The sequence below is a fragment of the Pempheris klunzingeri genome, chromosome 6 (assembly GCF_042242105.1).
Source record: "Pempheris klunzingeri isolate RE-2024b chromosome 6, fPemKlu1.hap1, whole genome shotgun sequence".
Lineage (NCBI taxonomy): Eukaryota > Metazoa > Chordata > Actinopteri > Acropomatiformes > Pempheridae > Pempheris > Pempheris klunzingeri.
The window spans coordinates 26,184,423-26,208,237 of NC_092017.1; the positions used below are offsets into that span (position 1 = coordinate 26,184,423).

General features: G+C 41.6%; 1 protein-coding gene across 1 annotated transcript in view; it reads left to right on the top strand.

Moving 5' to 3' along the window:
• The window catches only part of gmds (GDP-mannose 4,6-dehydratase), a 157,728-nt gene that overhangs the window by 14,574 nt on the left and 119,339 nt on the right, over nucleotides 1-23,815 (top strand). The window contains exon 4 of the mRNA XM_070832522.1: nucleotides 746-855. Coding sequence (XP_070688623.1) covers nucleotides 746-855 — 110 coding nt within the window. The remainder of the gene's footprint in view (nucleotides 1-745; nucleotides 856-23,815) is intronic.

Consider the following 23,815-nt stretch of genomic DNA (forward strand, 5'->3'; position numbering starts at 1 on the left):
AGCTGCCAATAGTTGCACATCCTCAACACCAGTGTACTCTTTTGTTTGGCATTCCTCTCATCTGCAAACCCATCACCACCACCTATAGACATTAAACTGCATACGCGTAAGTATATAAGCAGAATTGCGGGCATTATACAGTTAATTTAAGCTGTAGGGCAAAATGATTCCTTTCTCCACAATCAACTCCATTTCATGCACAGACTGGAAATCATAACCGAAAGTTAGTGTTAAAAGGGTTTCTCCAGTATTTTTAACCCTGGGCCCTGTTTTTTTTTTTTTTTTAACATATTCTGGGTTTGAAATGGCTGCAAGTGTTGGAGTGGGTCCAGTAGATAGAAGAGAACATGCTGCAAATGAGCTACTATGGCTGCAGTGTAATCCTCTGTGGCAAACGCGCCAGATCAAAGCTCGGCCACTAAAAGTGCTTGTCCTTGCCGCTGACGGGCTCAGATTGTTATTCGAGGAGTCTGACAACATTACGGAAAGGATCCCCACAGAGACGGACCTTTAAGATCCTTTTTGTTTAACCAGTCATTTTGCCTCACAGAACACAGGAGTTGCTGGTCAGCGCCTCGACCGGTTGGTTTTGTGATTGTGTGACTTGGGATGTGTTACACAGTACACACCAAATAATGTAGAAGTGGGACCCAGGTTTAAAAATGCTAAAGTTAACCTTTAAGTGAATCCTTGTTTTGCATGTGGCCGTATCAGTGTGTGCTTGTCCCCCCCCCCTCTTCTTCAGACATGAAGCTGCATTATGGAGATCTGACTGACAGCACGTGTCTGGTGAAGATCATCAACCAGGTGAAGCCTACGGAGATCTACAACCTGGGCGCTCAGAGCCACGTCAAGGTAGTGTGATCCCTCAAACACATCTCCAACACTCCCATGGATCTTTTCTCCAATGGTGTTTCTCCAAAGGCCACTTTTTCTGATACGACTTTTCCGACAAACATTGTTAACTTACTTCCCATTTTCTGGAATCGCTGCACATTGGTTTGTTATGAAGAGCCAAACAAAGGAAAGGAGCTGATAACAGTCCTGATAAGGCTGGATAAGCAGTCCAACAACACACTGTAGTCATGGTGAATACGAAACCTTGCAGTGACACTAGATGAGGAAAGTTGTGTGTTACTTCCAGTATAAAAGAGCTGTCTGTTTTGTTCCATGAAGCTTTACCACAAGAAGTGGATTTCCAGTCAAATCTGACTCACAGTGTAAAATGAGGCGGCGATAGAGGTTGTACTTTTTATTGATTGGTAATCTATCACAGTAAACTATTTTTATTTATGTGGGTTTTCAGAGGTACTCTGTCATCAATGATAACATCTTTTTGAGCAGCGGCCATTACTGTCCTCCTAAATGCTGCTTTTAAGGACGTTCTAAAGTATTAAAATTGAGATTTGGTTATTCAACGCCAGCTATTCAAAGCAGGAACTGACCATCATAACATTATCCTTGTTTCCTGGGTTTCGCTACCTGATTATAAACAGTGAGTTTTACACAGCGCATCATTTGAAATGTAAATAAGTCTGCATTAAACACTTTGTGGCCACTAGGTAGTAGAAGAACTCCAAAGGAGATGACATACAAATTAAGAAATGGTTGTCTGTGGTAGTTTACACGTTCAGCAACATTGTTTTTCACACTGGAAATGTGTTTCTGTCATTCCAGTGCATTTAAGACCAATATTCACTCTCCTTTTAGCTCTGGTTTGGTCTCTGTCAGGCTCTGTAGCTGTAAGATGTTCGACTTTACTTTGTCAAACTCATGCTTGGTGCCCGGGAAGGTAGCGTACAATGAGTTTATCAGTGGACTCCGCCGATTTAGTATTGCGCTCTCCTAACATGTGGGGCTCACTGTTTGTGTTGTGTTAGTGGCAGCTAATGTAGCCTGGAGCCGCTAGCCTCCAGCAGAGATAAGCGACAGGCCGCAGAGGTCTGGTCAACTCACTTCTCTCTAACTGCACACCCCCAGACTTTTTTCACTTCTTTCAGACTTTGCTCTTTAAAGTTAATAAAAAAGTTTAATAAAAAAGTAATTGGTTAATCTAATTTAAAGAGGGATTACCGAGTATGTCAAGCAGCTCTCAGGCCCTTTTAAGTTTATTTTCATAGCATAACTGACATGACTTGTAGGCAGTGACTTCAAGGAAAGTAAACTGTTCCAAAAAACTGGAGTTATGTTTTGTCAACAGTAATTTGGGGTCTGCAAGACTCGTAATTAATGGCCTTAAACTTATGTATAATGCCTCCATGACACTTATTTATGTCTCCAACACCTTTTTTTTTTTTCCTCCTGCCTGTTTTGGGTTAGTCACTGTGAAACTTTGTGGATGCCAGATCCTCCACAGATGTAGTGGACTGTGTTTGAGTGCCACTGTCTGCATGAGGTCAGTACTGACTGCTGCTGTGAGCGCTTGACAGCAGATGATGTTTAAAAAAGGGACTTTCAGTTCTGGGAAGCGAGCGGCTCATGTGCGGAGGATGCTGGAGCTGATGGGACAGGAAGTAATGTTTTCTTGGATGGGTCAGTCTGTGCCACAATGTCCCTTTTGTGTCGGAGCTCCGCGGTGATCCCAGGAGATCCCTCGGCGCCGCCCCCCCCCTCCTCCTGCCCCTCCACACTGGGATCTGACGCACAGTCTCCAGGCTGCACTGATCCTCCTTCGCCATGGCTGGATATGGAGACAAGAGCTTAGTCAGATTATAGATAATAGGGCCGTTTTTCATGTGAACATGAGACACTGCTTTTCAATAGTAGTAGTTTCTCCATTGAATCCAGCCATATTTGGATATGATTGGTCCACTTTCATTATTTGGGTCAGCTTTGTTTGATTCCAGTCTTTGAATCTGTGAGTCAAACTAGGTCTATATAGTGATGTCATACGAAAAGCTGCTTAATATTAATTTTGCATTCATTTGAATGGTCAGGATGATTTTTATGTCTGAGCGTTATGAACAACAATTTTAGAGCAGGATAGCAAAAATGAACACCAGTATGTCGGGCTGTAGTTGCTGTGGGAACACAGAACTAATGCACGGGACAGCATGAACGTGGGGGGAGTTCCTCATGTTTTAACATTATTGAATTACTTTTCTGCCAAACCTCAACATTTTAGGGTAAGCTCTAGTTGCAAAACACTATATGTAATCTAGAGCTGCAACCAAAGCACACATCCCGTTGTACTACTGGCCTGCGTACATGTACTGACATACAGTCACTGTACAGCGGCAGTGATTGCAGTGACCCTGTGTCTCTGTCTGACAGAGGGACCGTTGCTCTGATGTCTTATGACATGAGATGACTCTAAATTCCTTAAATGTTTATTCTCATTTGCACTATGTTCTTACTTTGTCAACATTTTAGTATTTAGAGCGATAACCACAATTTAGTGCGTTAACCTTTACTTTATTTAAGTTTTGAGTTCGCCTTATTTCTATTTTATTTATTCACTTTACCTTTATTTTATTCATTACCTTTATTTTTCATTTATATTCTTTTGTGCTACTGCCTGTCTGCTGCTATAGTTTTTTTTGTCATTGTTACACTGCCTGCTCTATGCGCCTTTTAATTGCCCCCTGGGGACAAATATAGTTTTTTGATTTGAATTGAAAATATGGTGGATATACTGATAATTAATGGATAAAAAACAAAGTCAAACCTCTTTCCTACAACAGATTCTAGTGCATTATGCATATAAATCTCAGTAAACAAGGAGAAAGTCATAAGTTTGAAGATGTGCAGTAAGACTACCTTTATAATTAGTTTATTAATTAGTTTATTTACACTTTATAAAACACTGATAAGCTGTTGTAACTCTTGTGACCTATTGCTTGCTAAATAGTGAGCCCACATTTATTTGTTCTGTTAAAAAGCCGTCAGCCACCATTTATACCGTCAGACATTTTAGCTTTACACTTACCGGCATTTAATCATCATCAGCATATCTTCAGATAACTCAGATTATGGCATATCAAAAGACCTGATTCATACACTTTGGCTTTGGCAGAAGTAGGAAATCTTACTTTAATCAGCTGTGTCACACTTTTAGGCGGAAGAACAGCTAAAGGAGTTGAAAGACAAACATTCTTGTCTGATAAAAGTGCTGTGACTAAAATGTAATTCCAGTGTTCACTCTCTTTTTAGATACTTGAAACTGAATGCATTTGGGTTTTAGACTGTTGGTTGGATGAAAAAGGACGTTTAAGACGTCACCGTGGATGCTGAGGAATTGTATTGGACTTCTGATGATGTTTGGACCAAATAATACATTTGAATCTATAAGGAGATTGATCTCATATTGTAAATATGATGTAAAAATGGGTTGATTACCCACTGATATAGATAGTTAAGGCCTCCTAGCATATTATACAAATAGTGGTATTAGGAATGAAGGAAGAGGAAAGATGAAGCAAAGGAAGAGAGTGGGAAGAATGAGTGAGTAGGGAGGAGAGTGATGTCTCTTCTGTCCACATCCTTTGTGGTCAGAGGCCGTGACTCTGCTCCCACCTCCCACATGGAAGATCATCCTCAGGCCACACACACACACACACACACACACACACACACACTGAGAGTGACAGAAACTCCCTGTACCTGTGTGAAGCTCTCCTGTGTTTATTTGTCTCCACACCAATAAACCCGGCTCTGGTAACTCCTCACCACATGCTGCCCGCTCTGAACAGCTGAGCTCGCTGGATTACTGGCAGCAGTGGTGTGGAGCAATTTCCAGTCTGTCCCACCACAGAGGAAAAGATCACTCACTCCGGCTACTCAGCGTCTCTCTCTTCCTTCCCATCAGCCCTCTCCCTGCTGCCGTCGTTTTACAGGGAATCCCTTTTGAGCCAAGCTTGTTTGTCAGACTCACTAAGGGAGCCTGAGATGTGGAGTCTGTGTGTGTGGGTGCTGGTTTCCGCTGCAGAGAGTCATCACTGAGAACGGTATTCTTTTATTTGAAGGTTATTTTCTAATGCTGCTGGGGCGGAGGTGGACAGGGAATAGAGGATGGACACTGGAGGGCCAGAAAGGCGGCCAGCTGCAGTATCAAAAGATCAGCGCACTAACAAAACAGAAGGGATATTATGTCTTTTCTATGTGACTGTAACGGCAGAACAGTTGATCAGTTTGATCTTTGTGCTCAGACATCCTTCCCTGAAGCAATATTCCAAATATGTTATTATAACCCACAGGACAGATGGCGAAAGGACTTTGTTACATCAGTTTCTGATGAGTTTCTGCTGCACTGTTTATTGTTGTGCTCCACTTTAACCCAGCTGCTATAATCTATGAGGATGGATTGTAGCCAGCTAGCATCACCGAGGCCCTGTGGATTAATCATGCCAACAGCACGACAACCTCGGTGTTTGCAAAGGAATTGAAAATGGCGAATGGTGACATATGAAGTACATCAGTTACCCCTGGAATTTGTGATTTTGCAGAACAGTGCTCGCTAATTTTAAGAGAACAAAATAGTGAAATTCACTACTTTAATGAGCCAAAGTGTAACACACACCATTGGCTGTACTTTAGCACTGTGGAGTGTTTTAAGCACAATAACATATTCAAGTACAAGTTAACACGCGGGTGTTTGGGATATAATGGCTATCATGTTCACCTTTTTTCTTCTTTTTCCACTAATAAACCCAAAGTATAGCTGAGGTCAGTGGGAATGTGATGTTACTGTTGACACCATGTCACCGTGTCTGTGAACAAAATGTCTGTACCAAAGTTCAACTACAGTCTCTACATACATACTTATCTATACCTACAGTGAACCTAACCTCTTAGGCGCTTGCCCCCAAGATATATAGAATATTGCTTCAGCTGAGCTTCTCCAATTGACCTTTTTAAAGCTGAGCCGTGTGATTATTTTAACTCTGCAAATCACATAAAAGATAAGATGGGTAAGATCAGAGTCTGGAGAAGATGATGTGAGATAAGGTGATGCCTAAAACTAACTGCTACATATGATGGTCAGAAGCACTGAGGTTGCCTGATTATATTTAGTCAGTTCCTCTTTGCTCTGCAGAATCTGCAAACCGGCCATTTCTCACAGCCAGAGCTTCTTCCAGAGCTTCTCCTGTGTCTTGTTGCTTTTTCTGGTTAGAAACTTTGTGGAATGCAAGTTTGAGTGACAGTTTTGAGGTCAGTGGGGACTCATGATCGTGGAGTAGTGCAGGTAATGTGTGTAGTTTGTGGGTTTCAGTGGCTCATTTTGTGTGGGAATAAGATTCTTCTTACGTTGTAGCAGGAAGTGCTATAAATGAGAAACACCAGCACCAAATATGCAGATGAATTTGAAGTCTTTGTTCTTATTGTTTAACAGGTTAACTGACCCGATAGAAAAAACTGCAAACTGTGACAATGATAATTCATGAATCATGCATCTTTCTCGTTTAAGAATTGGATATTTTGGAAACTGTACTCGTGAAATATGCATGAACAACAAATCTGAATGGGGAAGTGCTTACAGGCTGCTCACACTAATCTGTTCTGCATCTGAGGGTCCAACACAACCCCATTGTGTTCTCCCACTGAAGCGCTTCACAGGAAAGCCGTGAACAAAACCCCTCAGCGCCGCTCTCTCCGTGCGAGGTCTCCCACCTGCAGCTGTCACAGCAGACACACAGTGAGACGGGCTGAATTATTAACACGCCGCTCTCTGGACAGGGAAAATGACACGATGGAGGGAGGAGGGGGCAGAGAAGGTGGAAAGACTTTTGGGGAGGTGAGAGGGTGAACATAATGAAGCAGCGACACGTTTCCACTTCATTGTTTTTGATGGCTTTTGAAGACAAAAGTGCAGATTGCATCCAGGAGACAGACTTCCTTCATCTTTATCCTTCGTTATCCATATCCGAATTCCTCCTCAGAAGGACTTATCATCATCCCATTATCTTCTTACTGCTCGCTCTCTCTCTGCTAGCCTTTGGTCTCTCCCCCATCCGGGTTTGCAGAGGCTCCCACGCCGGAGACACACACAGGATTTAACACGCCTGTTTCCCCACAAAGCTCTGCACTGTTTGCTCGGTGTGTTGATGCATTTATAGGCCTTTAGTGGCTATTGTGCAGCCCGCCAGCAGTTTACTCTCATACACAGGCGGTAATACCACTACTTACTACAGTTCGTGGGCATGTTATGCAATCCTTGTAACTCGTTAGTAATGTGATTCAGTTGTTTTGACTCCCTGTGTGTCATCCAGTAGCGTGTGATGTGTGGGCAGGGGATATTGTATTGTGCTTAGACCCACAATTTCCTGCCTTATTAGCCCCTCAAACTGTTTAGGATGCACTTTTAGACACAACTCCTGCCAATTCTTCTCCAAAAAAGCAGAACTTTACTCTCAAGTGAAAAACCATGTGCTTCCAAATTTTTGTTTTCACATAAACTAAATGCACCTGTATGCATTGAGAGTATCCATCTGAGGCTTATAACACAGTCAGTCGGATTATGTGGAGAATGTATTGACATGAGGCTTAAAATAAGACTTGTCTGTTTGCCCAAATTCCCCCAAATAAGTTGATATTTTTCAGGAAACACGTTCTTCACAGGACAGCAACTATAAATCCCAAGACTTTTCTGGTTCCTCTGTTGTAAAATCTCATAGTTTTTGGGTTTACAAAAATCTTTAAAGCCCCGTTAGATTATGGCAAAAATGCACTGTCGCTTAGAACATTTGTTATGATCGACACTGTGGAGAAACATGGCTTTTACAGTACAACAAATTAATTTTGTAAACACCAATTCTCCACCTTCTCTGGGGGCAAAAACACTTCTAATCCCACAAGATTTTCAGAAGAATGCACCATCACAGAGCGCAAAACAAGACTGAATTTCCTTACATCAATAAAAGCTGACGTTTGCGGGGGGGAATACTCAATCGTAATTTTAATCGTAATCGTAATTTTCCTGCTTCTTGGTGTAAAAACCTGTCGGATCATCGCAAAAGTTCGTTGATCCAAACAAGATTTCTTCTTAGTTCATAAAGAGTGGAGGAGAAACCTGGTTTTCACAGGACATCACCAAAGATTTTGTGAACCCCTCTGTGAATAATGAGCGGTCTCGTCACTGTAACAGCCCATTGGTCGGGTTTACTCACTCTCTGATTGGTGTTTACATTATTCCCGTCCAATCAGCCCTAAGTGGCACGCTTGCAGCGGTGTGTGTGTATCTCGCTGGAATAAAGACTTGCCTGGAACCAAATTAGCACATTCCCCACTGAAGTATGTGTTTTCTGTCTCTTAGGACTCATTAGTTGCATGTGTGCGGTTTGCGTGTATTTAAGGTGCCATGTTTTCCATTGTTTTAAAATTGCCTTTCAGAACCAGACTCCTGGTGGTTTCTGGCCAAATGGAGATGCAGTATAATCTCTGTGTCCACATTTTCTCATGCGTCCAGCCCTTTCACTGAGCAGAAACAGGACTGCGTCGCCTTGGTGGCCTGGTAGGCAGCGGTCAGAATAGCTCCCTGAGCTGGCCGATCCCTGTTTTGAAAGGTTAGGCCTTCATACACAACGGCCTGCCTTGCCTGGGTCGAAAGTGAACTTTAGCTTAAGAATAGACCCCTTTGTGCCAAGAGAAACAAGTCTGCACTTTCCTCGTTCGGAGTCGGGGAATGTTTCGCGGTTGTGCTTTGTGGGTCAGATTTGTTGCTCCACTCATGAGTCAGTTCTTTTTCTGTTTTCCAGCAAGGTTGTAACACACATGGAAACATGCAGTTTGGGAAAGGAGGGGTTGGGGGCTGGGATTTTTTTTGAGGTTTGTTAAGTAAATATACTGAGTCAATAAATAGTATCACAAAGCTAAATACGATTGCATTTAAGTCTAGGTCTTAAATCAAACCTCAAATATTCCAGATCAACTGTCTTGTTCGTGTGGCGAACAGAAGCCAAAATAAACTGTGCAGATGTAGTTTCACCTGTGATTTGTAGATGGCAGCAGTGAGCCGCTGTGGATGACTCCCATGATGGCTTCAGGTATTTATCAGCAGTGGGTCCCAGTCAGGTGTGGGGGATAAAATGCACTGAGATGTGTTCATCTAGGGTTTTAATTATTATTATTAAATCACGGAAACAAAATGGACAAAAGCATAATGTTGAGGAATTCACTCAAGTACTCCAGGTATTTAGATCCGAGCACTTTAAAGAATAAAAGATTAGACGTTAATCAAAAGTTCTGATAATTGATTCATGAAGTCACTGATCCAAATATTCAGTGCGGCTTCTCAAATGTGAGGATTTTCCTCTTTTCTCTGTTTTATATCATTGTAAGTTTAAATTTAGACAATGCAGCTTTATCAAAAGTAATCCAGATCATTTGAGCAATTAAACTAACGTAGATATAAAAAGTTTGCTGGTTCCAGTTTCTCAGGTGTGAAGGTTTGCTGTTTCCATCTGTTTACATAAAGTCTCTGATCTTACCCATCTTATCTTTTCTGTGATTGCAATCTAAAAATAAAAACGCCTTTAGATGACGGTTGGACAAACACATCACCTTGGACTTTCGGACAATGTGATGAACATTTAATTGTTTTTTGACACTTAGCTGATTGACTAATTGATTAGTTGAGTGACAAATTGTATTTGTTACAACTATGCAATTATTCATTACTTATTTTGTATAACTTTGTCAGGTTCCCCCTTCTCAAATAGATTTGCTACTTTCTTTGCTAGATGTGACAGTGAACTGAATATTTGATGTGTTTCACATTCTCTGGACAGAACAATTTCCTTTCATATTACTTTAGATTAACTGGTAATAAAAGTAATTGTCACAGCACTGGCGCAGCATGCAGAATAATAATCATCTGTAGATGATTGAAGCGTTTGTTTTCCAGGTCAGGATGAGGCCCTCTGCAGGCCGGGCTGTCACACTACAGCTCCTCTGCAGCTAGATGAAAGAGGGGGAGGCGTGGTTAAAGAGTTACAGATCTTTAAGTAGTGCCTACTTTTCACCTCATTGAGTCAAATGAGTGAAAGCAGAGAGAAAGAAAGGAAACCTGAGGAAGAAAAGTTAGACAGGAAAGACACAAAATTGGTAAAATGGTGCCACTGAGGAAACAGAGGATTTTAGCTGATCTCACTGTTTTCCTCATCTGCTACATCATCTCTCTCTCTCTCTCTCTCTCTACTTTTGTTTCTCCCTCTAACTGCATGCCATTTATTCCATTTTAGCCTCAGGGATGAGTGATTGACAGTAGCCAATAAACAAAACGAAGCTGGGATCGTGTGCTTAATTAGTTTGGTGTAGTTAGTAAGAGGGGAGAGCTGAGGTGAGAGGATGGTAACCAGGGATTACACTAAATATTTATCAAACTCATCAATCTCCCTGTTGCTATGTCCTCCAGGGAGACATTTGGCAATAATTATCAGCTTCAGAGCTTCATACTGGATGTTCTGTAATGATTTATCTGGAGCTCTGCTGGTTGTGTGATCACTGAACAAGGCATGTCACGGCTTAAGTGATTCTTCATCAGATAATGCCATTACTCTTTGTGCAATAGCGCTGCATGAAAAGATTTGTTTTTCTTGATAATTAGACATAACCTACAAGTAGAGTCTACGGTTTAACTGCTATTTGGCTCCTTATTATATCTATAAATATCTCCGTCTATATCTAGATACTTTTGTAGAAAATAAATGGGACGTGGCCCATCACAACACATTCTCCTGGAAACAAACGGGGATGTGGTTGACAGAACCAAGTGTTTGTTGAAAGGTGTAACCAACGGCAACACATGAAATCAAAATACTAGCGTTGTGAAATCAATGTAACTGATCCTTTATCATTAACTCGGTGTAACTCAGAACCTGCAATCATGATTGAATGATATGTTAAACAAATTATTCATTTACAGTTTCTTACCACATTAAGTTGTTCATATTTATTATTTATTGAATTGTCACTGATCCTGAATTAAATTTAGTGGCTAACGTGCAAATACAGATAAAAATAAACATGTTACTAAACAGTTTAGGAGTCTTACTAACAGCTATAACTATACATGATAACCAAAGTGAACAAGGTATTTAACACTAGTGTAGTTAACACATCATTTTAAGGTAGACTGGTCCCTTATATCTTTATGCCGTCACCTACCTACCTACTTACACTGTGGAGTGAAGAATAAGCTTTGCCCCAACCTCCTTGTCTGTGACCTCTTAGGAGAGACTATCCTCCAGGCTGATATACAAACCAAATGTAATTACTGAGAGCTGGAAAAAGCTCTGTGGCCATTTTAGTTACATTTCCATGCAGCAAGCTCAGATCCTTGACACCTTTTTCTTTAGATTCTGTAAGAAAATCTCTCTGTGTACTCAGACCGTTGTCATTCCCAGGTGATCGAATACTTTGTCACCCTGCTTTTGTGATACCGACGCTCAGGGCATCCTAAAGCATCTGACATGTCATACAGCGTCACTGAGCACAGGACCTTCAGCCAGGTGTCCACTGGTCGTGTCTGGGAATGGGTGTTATTAAGATTTGAACGGCACTACTGCTTTTACCATCACTGTTTATTGATCTGGCTCTTTAATGGTACTGATCAGTTACTCTTAGCAGTGCTTGTATAGTTTGGTGAACTCTACTTGGGCTCAAACCTGCTATCATATGACCAAGCTGCTTGCATCCTTAACGTGCCTGATGTGGTTGGCATGACGACAGATGAACTACAAGCACTTTTGCTTGAAGTTTCAAAAGATTGCTTGTGTTAACCCAAATCACGATCTTTTCCTAAACCTAACCAAGCAGTGTCAGTGTTATTGTTCCCATGATGACGTCATAATAAGCTATTGTCTGTTTGGGCCTCTTTTCTCTTTAGCCAACGGAGATATTTCCCATTCCGTGCATATATGGTCATCTTTGATATCAAAACAAGCAAAAAACATTTGTCATGATATCTCCGTTCATTTCTGATTTCCATTTTCTCTGCAGCACTTCATGTAGTCTGTAAATGTAGGGTTTGCTTTCAGTGGCCTCTCATGCTTCAGCTGCTCCTTTTAATATTGAGGCAACAGCACCAAAAATGTCATATCCCCCATCTGTGTTATGCGTATAAGCATCATGCATCATGCATCATGCATCGTGCCCTTCATTTTAATGTAGCAGCAGTTCTCAGTTTGCAGCGCTGGTAGTGCTTCCAGGAAAAGCAGAGTAAATCACACCTGAGACAGAAATACCTGCGTGAATGCAACACACCGCTCAGTCAGAATGAGTTTACACAATGAACACAGAGACACACAGCTCAGTTGACACAGAGATTTGTCAGTTTTGGTATTTTGTGCATACATAGTGGTGTTTACACAGACATTGTATGATGTGTACTAAGGGGTTTTTGTGTGCTGACTCACCCACTATATATTTAACCATAAGCAGAGAGGCTTAGCGAAGATGCATGAACAGATCTGTGCATTTGCGTGATCTGTTTTCACTTGTTTGCCGGTTAAACTGCGCCCAGACTTTATTTTTTTTTCTTTTCATGAAGCAAACCAGTCATAATATCTCCTCCTTGTGTTATCACTGCAGCCACTTAATTACACCAAACCCCTAAACACCCACACTGGCTGTGACACACAGTGAAGAGATGCAGCCACACTCAATCCTTCCATAAGTGACATAAGCTCATTACTCACAGTAAACACTGTTGCTAATCTGTGAACACAAGTCCTGACTGCTGCTGCCCACTCTCTGCTGTGTGTTCACACACCCTCACACCCACATCTCCCATGCTAATTGCAATGTGTAATCTGTAATTTGTTTGTAAAGAGTTTTCCTTCAGAGCGTGGCGCGGAGGAGTGCGATCCTGGTCGTACACAGCTGAGGAGCGATTGTTTCTTAACTGTTTCGAAAAGAAAACCATGATGTCAAACTCCAATTAGGGGTTGAAAGGCAGGTCCCCCGGAAAGGGCGGTGTAATAGTTATTTCACAATCTGTAAATTCCCTTTTAAGGGTGTCACAAGCTGTAATGGTTCCAAAGGGGAACCGTTCCCTTTGTTATTGAGTGTGTGTGGACGTACTCCATGTTCTCCGCATATAAACGTGCGTCTGTTGGGTAAATTGATGATTGCAATCCATTTTACAAAAGCCTGCGGTAACCAGCGATGATCTCACTTGTTTGGATCACGTCGTGGAGCGATGATGAAAAAAAACAAGGAGAGGAGAGGCAGAGTTTGAATGGAGGGCAGTGACAAGATGAGGAGTGGATGAGTTACGACATTAGATGCTAATCTGGATGAGGGTAATTGTTTTAGTCTTTTGTTCACTTAATGAAGGTGTTACTCTACGGTGTGGAATTTATTTGCTCTGTAGCTGCTTTGTGTGTGTGTAAGCTGCGGCCTTTGCCTGTGTGTTTTAATTGAAACTTTAAATCAGGCTGTCATACCTGTATGGAGGGATGGGCCACTCTTACCTTGTCTGCTGTCAGCCAAACAAACAGGCCTTTATTCTCAGCTACGGTAAACAGTGAGCACAGCTGCTCACTTCATTCACTCTCTCCTCTTTGACTCCATGATCCGGGATCATTCGACAGTTAATAAAACTGATTAAACCAACTACTTTTAACTGAAATTTCAACAAAGATATTTCCTGCTGAGTCAGGCTGTGCGTCTGGATGTCTCATCAAAAACCTTCCTTTTTTTTTTTCTGGCTCCAAACACATTGGAAATAATTTGCCAATCATTCACCCATGAATCACCTGCAGTGGCCCACAGGAGACAGTAGTTTGCACACAAATATATGACAGCGGAAAGACAGCAAATAATAGAAACAGGTACTTTTCAGTCCAGGTTCTTTATTTAGTCCTCATATTGTAACGTCTGTGACATTTCCGCCTTCCCAGCAACATAATATCTCCACTTAAACTATGTTAACCCTTTAACCTTCTGCTCAACCATATGGTAGAGCACATTTTGACTCACTATATCTTATTGAAAACATGTTTTACTTACGACATCTCAACCGTTTGGTAGAGGACAATATTTCAAACAATGTGGGGTCTGTTCATAAAAAAACATAGATTTTTGTAATTAGTGCCCCAAGGAAATAAAATATATAAAGAATACATTTTTTCATTGCTTTTTTCTTGGTGAGGACGTTAAAGGGTTAAACTAGTGTAAGTACTTGTGTGGTATTTAAGTCTGAGTGTTTACTATTTAATTAGAGTAATGCTATCATCCCCATTTAAGAATCATCTTTCAAAACAACTTTTTAGAGCTCACAAGAGCACATAAAGTATGTGATAAATATACCATATGGCCAAAAGTATGCAGACACTCAAGCATCGCGCTCATATGTAACTGCTCAACATGTCCTTACAGATCCATGGGCATTAATCTGCTGCTAGAACAGCCGCCACTCTTCTCATATCAGCCTTTACGCAAGAATTCAGAACCTGGCTGCAGGGATTTACGTAATACGTAAATAGATACACAACAATATAAGAATTGAATGGAATGGTAAATTTGGATTTAACTACATTGAATGAGAAATTATCAAGTTGAAACTTGAAGGGGCCAAATAGAAAATGTTGCCATACAGTTGGAAGCACACTATTATCATTTTGACCATGACCTGACCATGAAGAAGAAGCATCTTGTTATTGTACCTTGTATCTTGATAAGAACGTCCACATTCTTTTGGCCCTATAGTGCTTATAAGTTACAAAATGTGTATGAAACATTTAAAAATACCCCTTTTTTATTGCAGTGTTGTTGACCAATGTCTTTGCGTGCGTGTCCTGTGTGTATAAATCAAGAGGTGAGTGTGTGTGTGGTCACACACATGGCCTGTAGACTGGTACATTCTGTCCAGCAGAGTGGTGCTGCCAGATGTATGAGTGGTAAATAAAAAAAAAATATAATCATTAATCAAACTATCAGCGCTAGCTCATTGTTTCTCTCTGCCTTACTGCCTTACTGGCTGTTTGGCCCCTCACTTTTTCCATCTCAGCTGCAGTGGAAAATGTAGATATTTTTTTGCTTAAATTAAGTTTTTAAGTGTCCCAGGATATTTCAAAGGTATAAAAAAAAAAAAAAAAAAAAGTGGCCTTATCAGTATCACTCCTAGCCCTCAGGCTGTTTTAGGATTGTAGTTAAGATCACGATATCTCCTGCTTATTATCATCATTAGAGCAGGTGTCAAACTGCGGTGATGAGAAATGTCCCAGACAGTGTGAGAAGCAGGTAATCAAGTGTGATGAATGTCTCCTGCTCTGTAATTTGTGCATGCCGATTCTGTCCCTGAGAAGAATGGTTTTCAGCTTTCCACCATCCACCATCAATCATCAGCGATGGCGTCTGACGGACTGACGGACACGTGAAGCCGCACTGACCTGTCACGAGCCCAACTGTTGACTTAGAGCTTGTAACCTCTGTGCCTCTCTGAGCTCATCCTGCAGATAGAGTCCTGTTTTTGTTTTTGAATCCAACCTGGTTTCATCATCATTATCACATAAATCAGCCAACGGTTGTGTAATTGCTTAATATAAAGAGAGACTAAACTGAGGTTATCTGTAGGGCTGCGGTTAACGATTATTTCTTCATCTTCAACAAACACTGGATTATTTTTTTTCTAATAATGTAACAGTGCCTGAGCGATGCTAGAATTTAGAGGCCAATACCACGTTGATATTTCAGAATTAAAATCCCTTCTCCCTTTTATGTTGTAGTTGTAGTTTGGTAGCAGGACGTTTGACAGTTGAAAAATAATCCTGTCATTACTCTCTGGTGGACAAGCTATGTAATGGTGACACTGTCTCTAAATGACCTCAAACACTGAGATTGAAAATTAATTCTCAACGTTGGACATTTGACATTTTAGTAGCTGCTCTGGAGCCTTTAATCATATCACGCAATCTACACATTTTCCAAGAGAGAAAGAGGAAGAATTCACTCTCAACTTTTAAATGAGCACGCATGAGAGCCTTGATTGATGAGGATTTCATGTTATACATGCAGATATGTCTGTGATAAACTAATATTGTCAAATATGGGCCTGTTTATGTGTTGGCCAGGTCCTAAATCTTAACAAAACAGTTCATGATTAATTGTAAATGGTGCCCAATTGTTCTCAGAGCCCGAGGTTTTGTTTTCAAATTGCTTTTTTTGTTGACAAACAGACCAAAACCCAAAGATATCTAATTTAGAAAAGCATAAAACACAAAAAACAACAAATCCTCACATTCAAGAGGCTGCAGCTAATGAATTTTTGGCATTGTTGTCTTATCGGTGACTATAATCAACAGACTGTCGGTAGTTGGAAAGTTGTTAATTCAGCCATTTATTTCAGCTCTTTTTCCTAAAGTTAACCCGAGTCAGGGAGGAGCAGAAACCCATTTTGAAGTGTAAAACATCTCCAAGCTGTTTACTTAAGGATGAAACCGTGGCGGGTCCCCTCTCAGGCGTGTAAATCACTTCTGAAAGTGCCCTCTTAGCGGATGGCGCATCGCAGACATGCTTAAGCTGCAGTAAGTGACCCTGAGATATGAGTGATATTCGCTCATGTGTGTTTGGCTAAATGTGTGGAGCTCACGTCAGCGTTCGTGTGCAGCCGTTTGGGGCGCCGTGAGCGTCTTTTTACATCCCAACGTACGTCCACATGTGATGGGGATGATGATGATGATGATGATGATGATGATGAAGATGACGAGGAGGACGGGAGGGGCTGGGTGAGGGGGCGATGATAAGTGCCATCACCCAGAGAAGAGAACACGATTAGTCAGGAGATAATCTCTGCTCTCCTCCGTCTGCAGTGTGGGCAAACTCCAAAGAAAACACTCTACTGTTTTCTTTGCTTTTCTCTGCTTTCCACACACACACACACACACACACACACACACACACACACACTAAACAATTACAGAGAGTTAAGCAAGAAATGGCACAGAGAAGAGTGGGTGTAGGGGTTTTTGTGTGACTTTCCTCTTTGTCTCTCTGCTGTAGGTGAACTCGTCATAATGGGGGTGTCGGGGTGGAACCGTAGCTTAGTGGCGAAGCTTGAGGGTCCCCTGATGTTCCTAACAGTTCCCCCAAGCATTCCTTCCCCACATTATGAACATAATGACGGGAAAAAAAAGCCATAGATACACAAACACAGGCCCCGGCAGTATTCACACTTTCCCCTGACCGGCCAGTCATTTTGACAGTGATGACCAATACACACACACACACACACACAGACCTGCACCTGGGATTTTGATCTTCCCATGCTAAATCTTTCCTATGTCTCCGTGCCACTGGCATGGTAATATCTGCTCTGGTGAAGAGCGGCCTCGGTAATCTACCCTTGGAGTGTTTATACATGTGTGGCCAGCGCAGGCCTCCACCACAGCTAAATGTTTACAATAATAGTCTCCAAGTGATGCCCGTTGTAATAAAAGTCAAGCGTCTCGCCCCGCTGCAGTGAAACCATTCTGTCGCGCTGATCTTATTATGGTCAAATTAAACTGTCGTGCCTCGGGCAGCGAGGCTGTAAACCGTGGAGTACGAACAAAAACACACTGGTGCTCACTGCCCCTCCACACAGGTGTGATCCTGCGTCCGTGCGCTCTGTACACAGCCGGTTCAGCATGTGGAGACACTTAGCTGGGAATATATCGACGTTGTTTCAAGCACATAACTCTCCTTGTGTGTTTAAAAGTCAGTCTATTATGTTGGGCGTGGATGTACAAATCAGACGTGTGTGATGAAGTGTTTGGTGATGTGCAGGGCAGGGCAGTCACCATCTGATTAAAGAATAAGTACAACATTTAATGCCAGCTTTTGGTAGTTGAAAATTCCTGAGAATGGATTCATATTTTGGTCAATACCACAAAAGCATTGAGGTACAGTACAATAGCCTTTTGTGCTGCTAAGTTGTGATACAGTGATGATATGAAACAGTCATAGTGTGAATATCTTGGCCAGAATTATTATCTCCTTATCTAGTGTTATGATAATAAATACTGAGACAGTGTTAGAAACATTAAAGACAACCTAGTGTCCAGTCATACTTTTATTTTTAGTTAATTTAAAAAACAAAACGTTTCAAATTCAGAGTCACTTCCCCTTTTTTTTGTCACTGCTAAAAAAGTATGCCAGTAGAAATGTGAAATAACCATATTATCTTCATCTCAACATATTTTCATTATCAAGTGATCTATTGTTTAAGAATTTAGTCCATAAAAATGATGATGATCATCAAATGACAACGACGTTCAACAACATTTTCTGTCTTTAGTGGAGGCTGCTCAAGACACTTGTGAAACATGCTGTAATAACATGAGTCAATTAGCAGGAGTTCAGATTAAAAGAGAATAATCTGAATAATCTTACGTAGAGCGTATACTTCTGCCTCTCTTTATTAAGTTTAAATTAATTTCAGCGTTGTTGCACAGAGTTGCATTAAATTATTCAGGTTCCCACTCTTGTGTGCTGCTAATCTTGGGAAAATGTTTAATATTGTCTTTATTACAGCGAGAAGCACAATTCTAATTATATAAAACAAAAACTGAACAAGCAGTTTGATTTATTTGTTGTGTCTCCAGCTACAGTCAAGTCACTAACATGCAGTTATTTAGAAATGATGTATTAGGCTTGTGCATATAGAAATATTGGTAAGGCACAGTGAGAGTCTCCACAGCTGGTGATGCCTGCTGCCTTTGCAGAATAGTTTTGGCATCCGTCGCAGCGTCTTTTGTTGCTCTGGATTGTGTCTCGACTTGCATCGTTTTGGCAGCCGAGGCCTCGGAGTGAACGAGGGAACGTCTCGGAGCCAGACGTGTCTCTCTCCCACTCTGCTCCCACTGACATGTTCAGTGTGTGTGTGGACCCTGCTCAGGGTTTTAAGAGATACAGAGACATTACCCAAGTGTCAGTCAGCGCCTCTCTTCCCCGGGGAGGGACACTGCAGGATGCACACACACACACACACACACACTGTTACATACAGTTAGCCGTGGGTGAGTGTATTGTTGCAGGCCCGTTTTATGGTTAGCGTTGGTTCTTTTCTCATTTATTGACTTTGACTTGTGGGTTGAGAAAGAAAATATGGCCCATCATAACCACATGTGAAGTCTCAACGCTACTGTTCTTTATTTCTGCAGATTTATGGATCACGCTCTGGATGTTTTTGTAGTTGTTGTAATTCAAAGAGTGCTCCGTGTCAAAGCCTTGTTCTTCTCAAATGAATTAGCTTGACACCAATTCTGTCATTGTGCGAGTCCGAGTGACTCTTTAAACTACAGGCTACATCATTTCCATTCAGAATCCGGTTTTAAATTAAAGCTGGAAACATGTCTGCATATCTGCATTTTAGATGGCAGCATTCTTTTGCTCTTTATATGGTTTTTATTAATATCTATTTAATCTTATATTACCCAGTTTTATGCTAACTGGAAAACTATCAGCACCAACACTGCAGATATGAGCCTTATAGTGACTGAGCACAAGTTCTTCTTCTTCTTCTTCTTCTTCTTCTTCTTCTTCAAAATAATAATAATACATTTCAACCTCCTTGGCCCGTCCTCTTTAGTGAGCGGCTTGAAGATTTACATAAATGTAACATACCTAAAATACCAATTTTAGTTGAAGTACTGAAGAAATAAATGAGGACAAAACAATGGGAGCAGAAAAAGAACACAGTGACACACACAAAAGCCAAAAATCCTAAACTGACCAGCACTGGGAGAGAAATGCTTACAGGCATTTCGCTTTCTTAGTGGGTGTGATGATGAAGTCTGGGCTCCAGCAGTAAAACAGTCTGCTCTGCTTTTCATTTTTATACATACAATCAACAGTCTTTGAAAGTGATTCCATCAGAATTACTGAGCAGGCTGCACCCGTTGAGAAATGCTCATCTGACCGGTGGCGGTGCTCGGCTTTTATTACTGAAACAGATCACAGTGAAATTTAAGTAACGACTTGAAGCCTTCGTTCAGTACTGGAGTAAATCTAATCGTGCTGCAGGAAGTCAGTTCAGTTCGCTCAAGACTTGATGCAGGACTATTTAAACCATGTTTGGCTCAGACAGCGTGGCTTGATTTAGTCCTCTATGGTGCGTCTGTGTTTCTTATACAGTACTATGCTGCTCTATATGCGACGCATTGTGCAGCACACAAGCAGCATTGTTCCTTCTCCCGTCGAGTCACCTGTGTGAAGCCCTCGCTCATAAGGTGTAATTGTTTTATCTGCCAAGATATTTAAAGAATCCAGCATGTTGTCATACCTCAGACGGTGACCCCATTGGAAACCTGATGGCAGCAGCGACACACACGACCAGGATGCTGTGAATTAATGCATCAATCTGCGTTCTTAAGTGTTGCAGACATTTTCCGCACACATCACCAGAAAATGCTATAAAAAAAACTAAAAAAAACCCATCAACTTGAATGAAGCTACGAGCAGCAGCTGCCAATCCGGACTTGGCAGAGCACCAGGAGTGTCATTGTGGTATGTTGTTGTTTGCATACAAGTGTAACCGCACTAGGAGACTGTCACACAATAGCTTCTCTTTTCCGTGTGTGTCTGTTGACGCCTGCTGTCGGATTGAGAGGTGATCCGTGACTGCTACGTGATAGGCAGGTCTCAGCAGAATTCCTCAAATGACAGTTACAGTTCCAATGGATTGTTTTTGCTTTTAGTTTCCAAACCAATCTGTGTCTGAAAGGAACAGACATGAATTATTTGGCTCAGTATCTTGGTTTAGAAACACTAATTGTTTTGATTGTGTTCCTGTCAGGATTAATAATCTAGTTTTGATTCCTACCAAGATATTTTGGTCTCTGTACTGATGGCGAGGCGAGGCGAGGCGCTCCACTGCCTCTCGGTTAGTTTGCGAGCTCCAATGACAAAACCCCTTTGAAAACTAATAAAAACACACCAACTTTGTCTGTGCCCAGTTTTTCCTCTATCTCACACAGGCAGGAAGTGAACACCGGGTTCTGAATATGTGAATATGCAGATGAAGTGTAAGGTATCACTGCAGAGGAAGAGATTTCATATGCAAGGCTTTGAATGGGTCTCTGTGAGCCCGAGTCGGTATCCGCTCCCACGCAGTTAACGGGTAAGGCGACCCGGGCTGGACGCGTTGTGGTCAGCCTCGCCGGGAAAGCGGAGGTCTGAGAGGAGAGAGCTCTGTTGCTCCGGCTGCTGTGGTGGAGGAGTGGGGCAGAGGTGAGGACAGAGGATTTAGTGAAAAAACAAACAAGAGGGACACCAGATATGAGTATGGCCTCGTGTCGGCATAACCTGGTAGTCGTGCACTTGGTGATATGTAGCAGATCGTGTTGGTGCCAATTAATGATCAGGAAAAAACTAGATAAAACAGGTAAAATATAAAAATTATGAAATTACAAAGGAAAAGATGTTTTTAAATTACAAGATTGAAGCATTGAAATGATTGGTTTTAAAGAAACTACAGTTTAAAGGTGCATTACAACAATACTATGGTGACTTTTAGGCATCTTCGTGGATCACACAAAGGAAACTGCCCCCTGTAGTGGCAGACTATCTCTATTTTCTACCCCTCCATTAGCGATGACAGTAGGGGGGCGAGAGGAAAAACAGATCAGACTCTCCACACAATTTAAGATTAGATTTGTATTCCGTTTTTTGAGATTAGCACGTTTGCAGCCAAGCAAACAACATTACTGATAACATTTGATAGGAAACGACCCGCAGTAAACACTGACACTTTCTGCGTGCACTGCAGCGAACGCAGCTGATGGTATGTACAACAAATGTCAGTAGAAAATTTGGAAGGAAATCTTCACTATGTTATCTTATTAAATCTTCTCTCAGATGTTGACTTAGTTTATTCATCAGAGTGCATATTAATTGACATCACTGTTTTACATAACAGCTGTTGGGGTGGATAAAGTATGGTAGAGTTTGGTAAAGTCAAACATGTTCACTCTTTTGTAACTCTTGACTCGTGAAAATGAGAAGTGCTCCAAGAGCAGTGGAAATGCTTTTCTTCTGCAATCCTCACGTTTCTATTTATGCGCCTGGCTGACCTCCACCTCTCCGCTGCGGTGAGATGTGGCTTTCAGAGAGAAGACGAGAGCGGTGCGACAGAAATCACAATCAGGTTCTGCACGACAGCCCAACACTGCTAATAGATGGACAGAGTGCCGAACTGTTGGGTGACCACAAGTTTCCCCTCAGCACACAGCAGCATCTGTGTGCTACCTGCAAATGAAGTATTTTATTACTATGCAGCTTGTTTATTGATTTATTGTATCAACAGTTTTCTACTCTACAAATAGCAGCTGTTCTACTGAGAGAGCACATTGCAGCCTTATTTGAAACTTGAGAGGAAGGTTCTCGCTTCTCCCTGCTGGCCTGTCTCTGTGAGTGTGTGTGAATGTAGTGATGTTTTCTGGAACAAACAGCTGGATAGGCAGAGGTTGCGCTTGTGGTTTAGCCAGGTTGCTGTTGGATCGTGGGATAGTCCGGGTCAGCAGACTTTCTTCCTACATGCTCTCCTATGGGCCGATTATCATCATCTGGCCGTTAGCTGCTGACTTGGTATATATTCTGGCCACATCAACAGTCAGATTTTACTGCTGCTTTAACTTAATGTTTCCCTGCTTACTCTCAAACGACTTACTCCACTAGTATCTTCCTCTTCAGGGATTGGATTTCAGTTGTTTAGGCTGTCCCTTCCTGGAAATATTGCTGCTACATGTTTCTTTGACATTGTCTTTCCGTTGTGGTGGGATAAGCAGTGAAAGATAAAGGAAAGCCACTCCACGGCTCTGTTCAGCAGAGAAAAAGCCTTTCCATTGATACCCAAAACTTCCAGCAGAGCACTTCCCCTTCCCGAAAACCGTTCCCTGCCACAGGCCTCCTTCAAAGACCGGCCACTCCACACGGTCCGACCCGGCATGCCGACCCCTGCTCCGATGTTCCCGCCCTGGTGAGAGAGGCGGGTGGAGCCGGGCTGGACTTGAACCCAAGCAATTGTTTTCTGCTAACCTTTCTGTGTGTATATGTGTGTGTGTGTGTGTGTGTGTGTATTTGTGTTTGTGTGTGTCCACGTGAGTCTGTGAAAGTGTGAATCATGAGTTTCTGCTGATGATATGCTGCTGGTATGTAAGGTCATGTGACGCAGACAGCGAGGCCTGTAGAATAATGATCCAAACACTGAGGGCCACACAGAGGGAGACGGTCGTTGTTAAATTTATTGGAGATGAGTAATATTTAGGGCAGTGGCTTCGGAAAAGATATGTTCAGCTGAGATGACTGTTGGCAAAACAGAATAATTGCGGTATAAGTGTGTGTGGAATATAAAACAGTGGATATATTTTTCATTGACTTATTCTTGATATACTTATTGAACATGTAAGGATAAAATTGCAAACAAACATTTAGCTGCAGAGGCTATGTAGTTTGCCAAACAATGAATGAAACAGGTTTAAAGAGAAACAGCTAAAACAGGAACTTAAGCCCAGAAAACTGCTTTATTCCAAATAAAGAATGGACATCGTTGTTCTTGATCCAGACTTCAGGCGGCCCTGTTTACTCTCCTGCACAAAAAAGCACTTCTGAGTATCATTTAATCAAATAAAAAGTAAAAAGGTATAAAATAGAAGAAAATTAAGAACTAGACTGTAGTAGTAGTACTAGCAGTACTACTAGTACTAGTAGTAGTAGCAGTAGTAGTAGTAGTAGTAGTCCTCTGAAGTAGCAACCATTACAGCTACACATTAAATCAATCGGTCTGAAAATGGTCAGACCCCCGTCCTCCCGTTTATTTTGTTGTTGTATTTTCACGAGCATGATGTAGTTTACATGCTTAATGCCAATAATGGGAAAAAAATCGTAGATTTTTGGC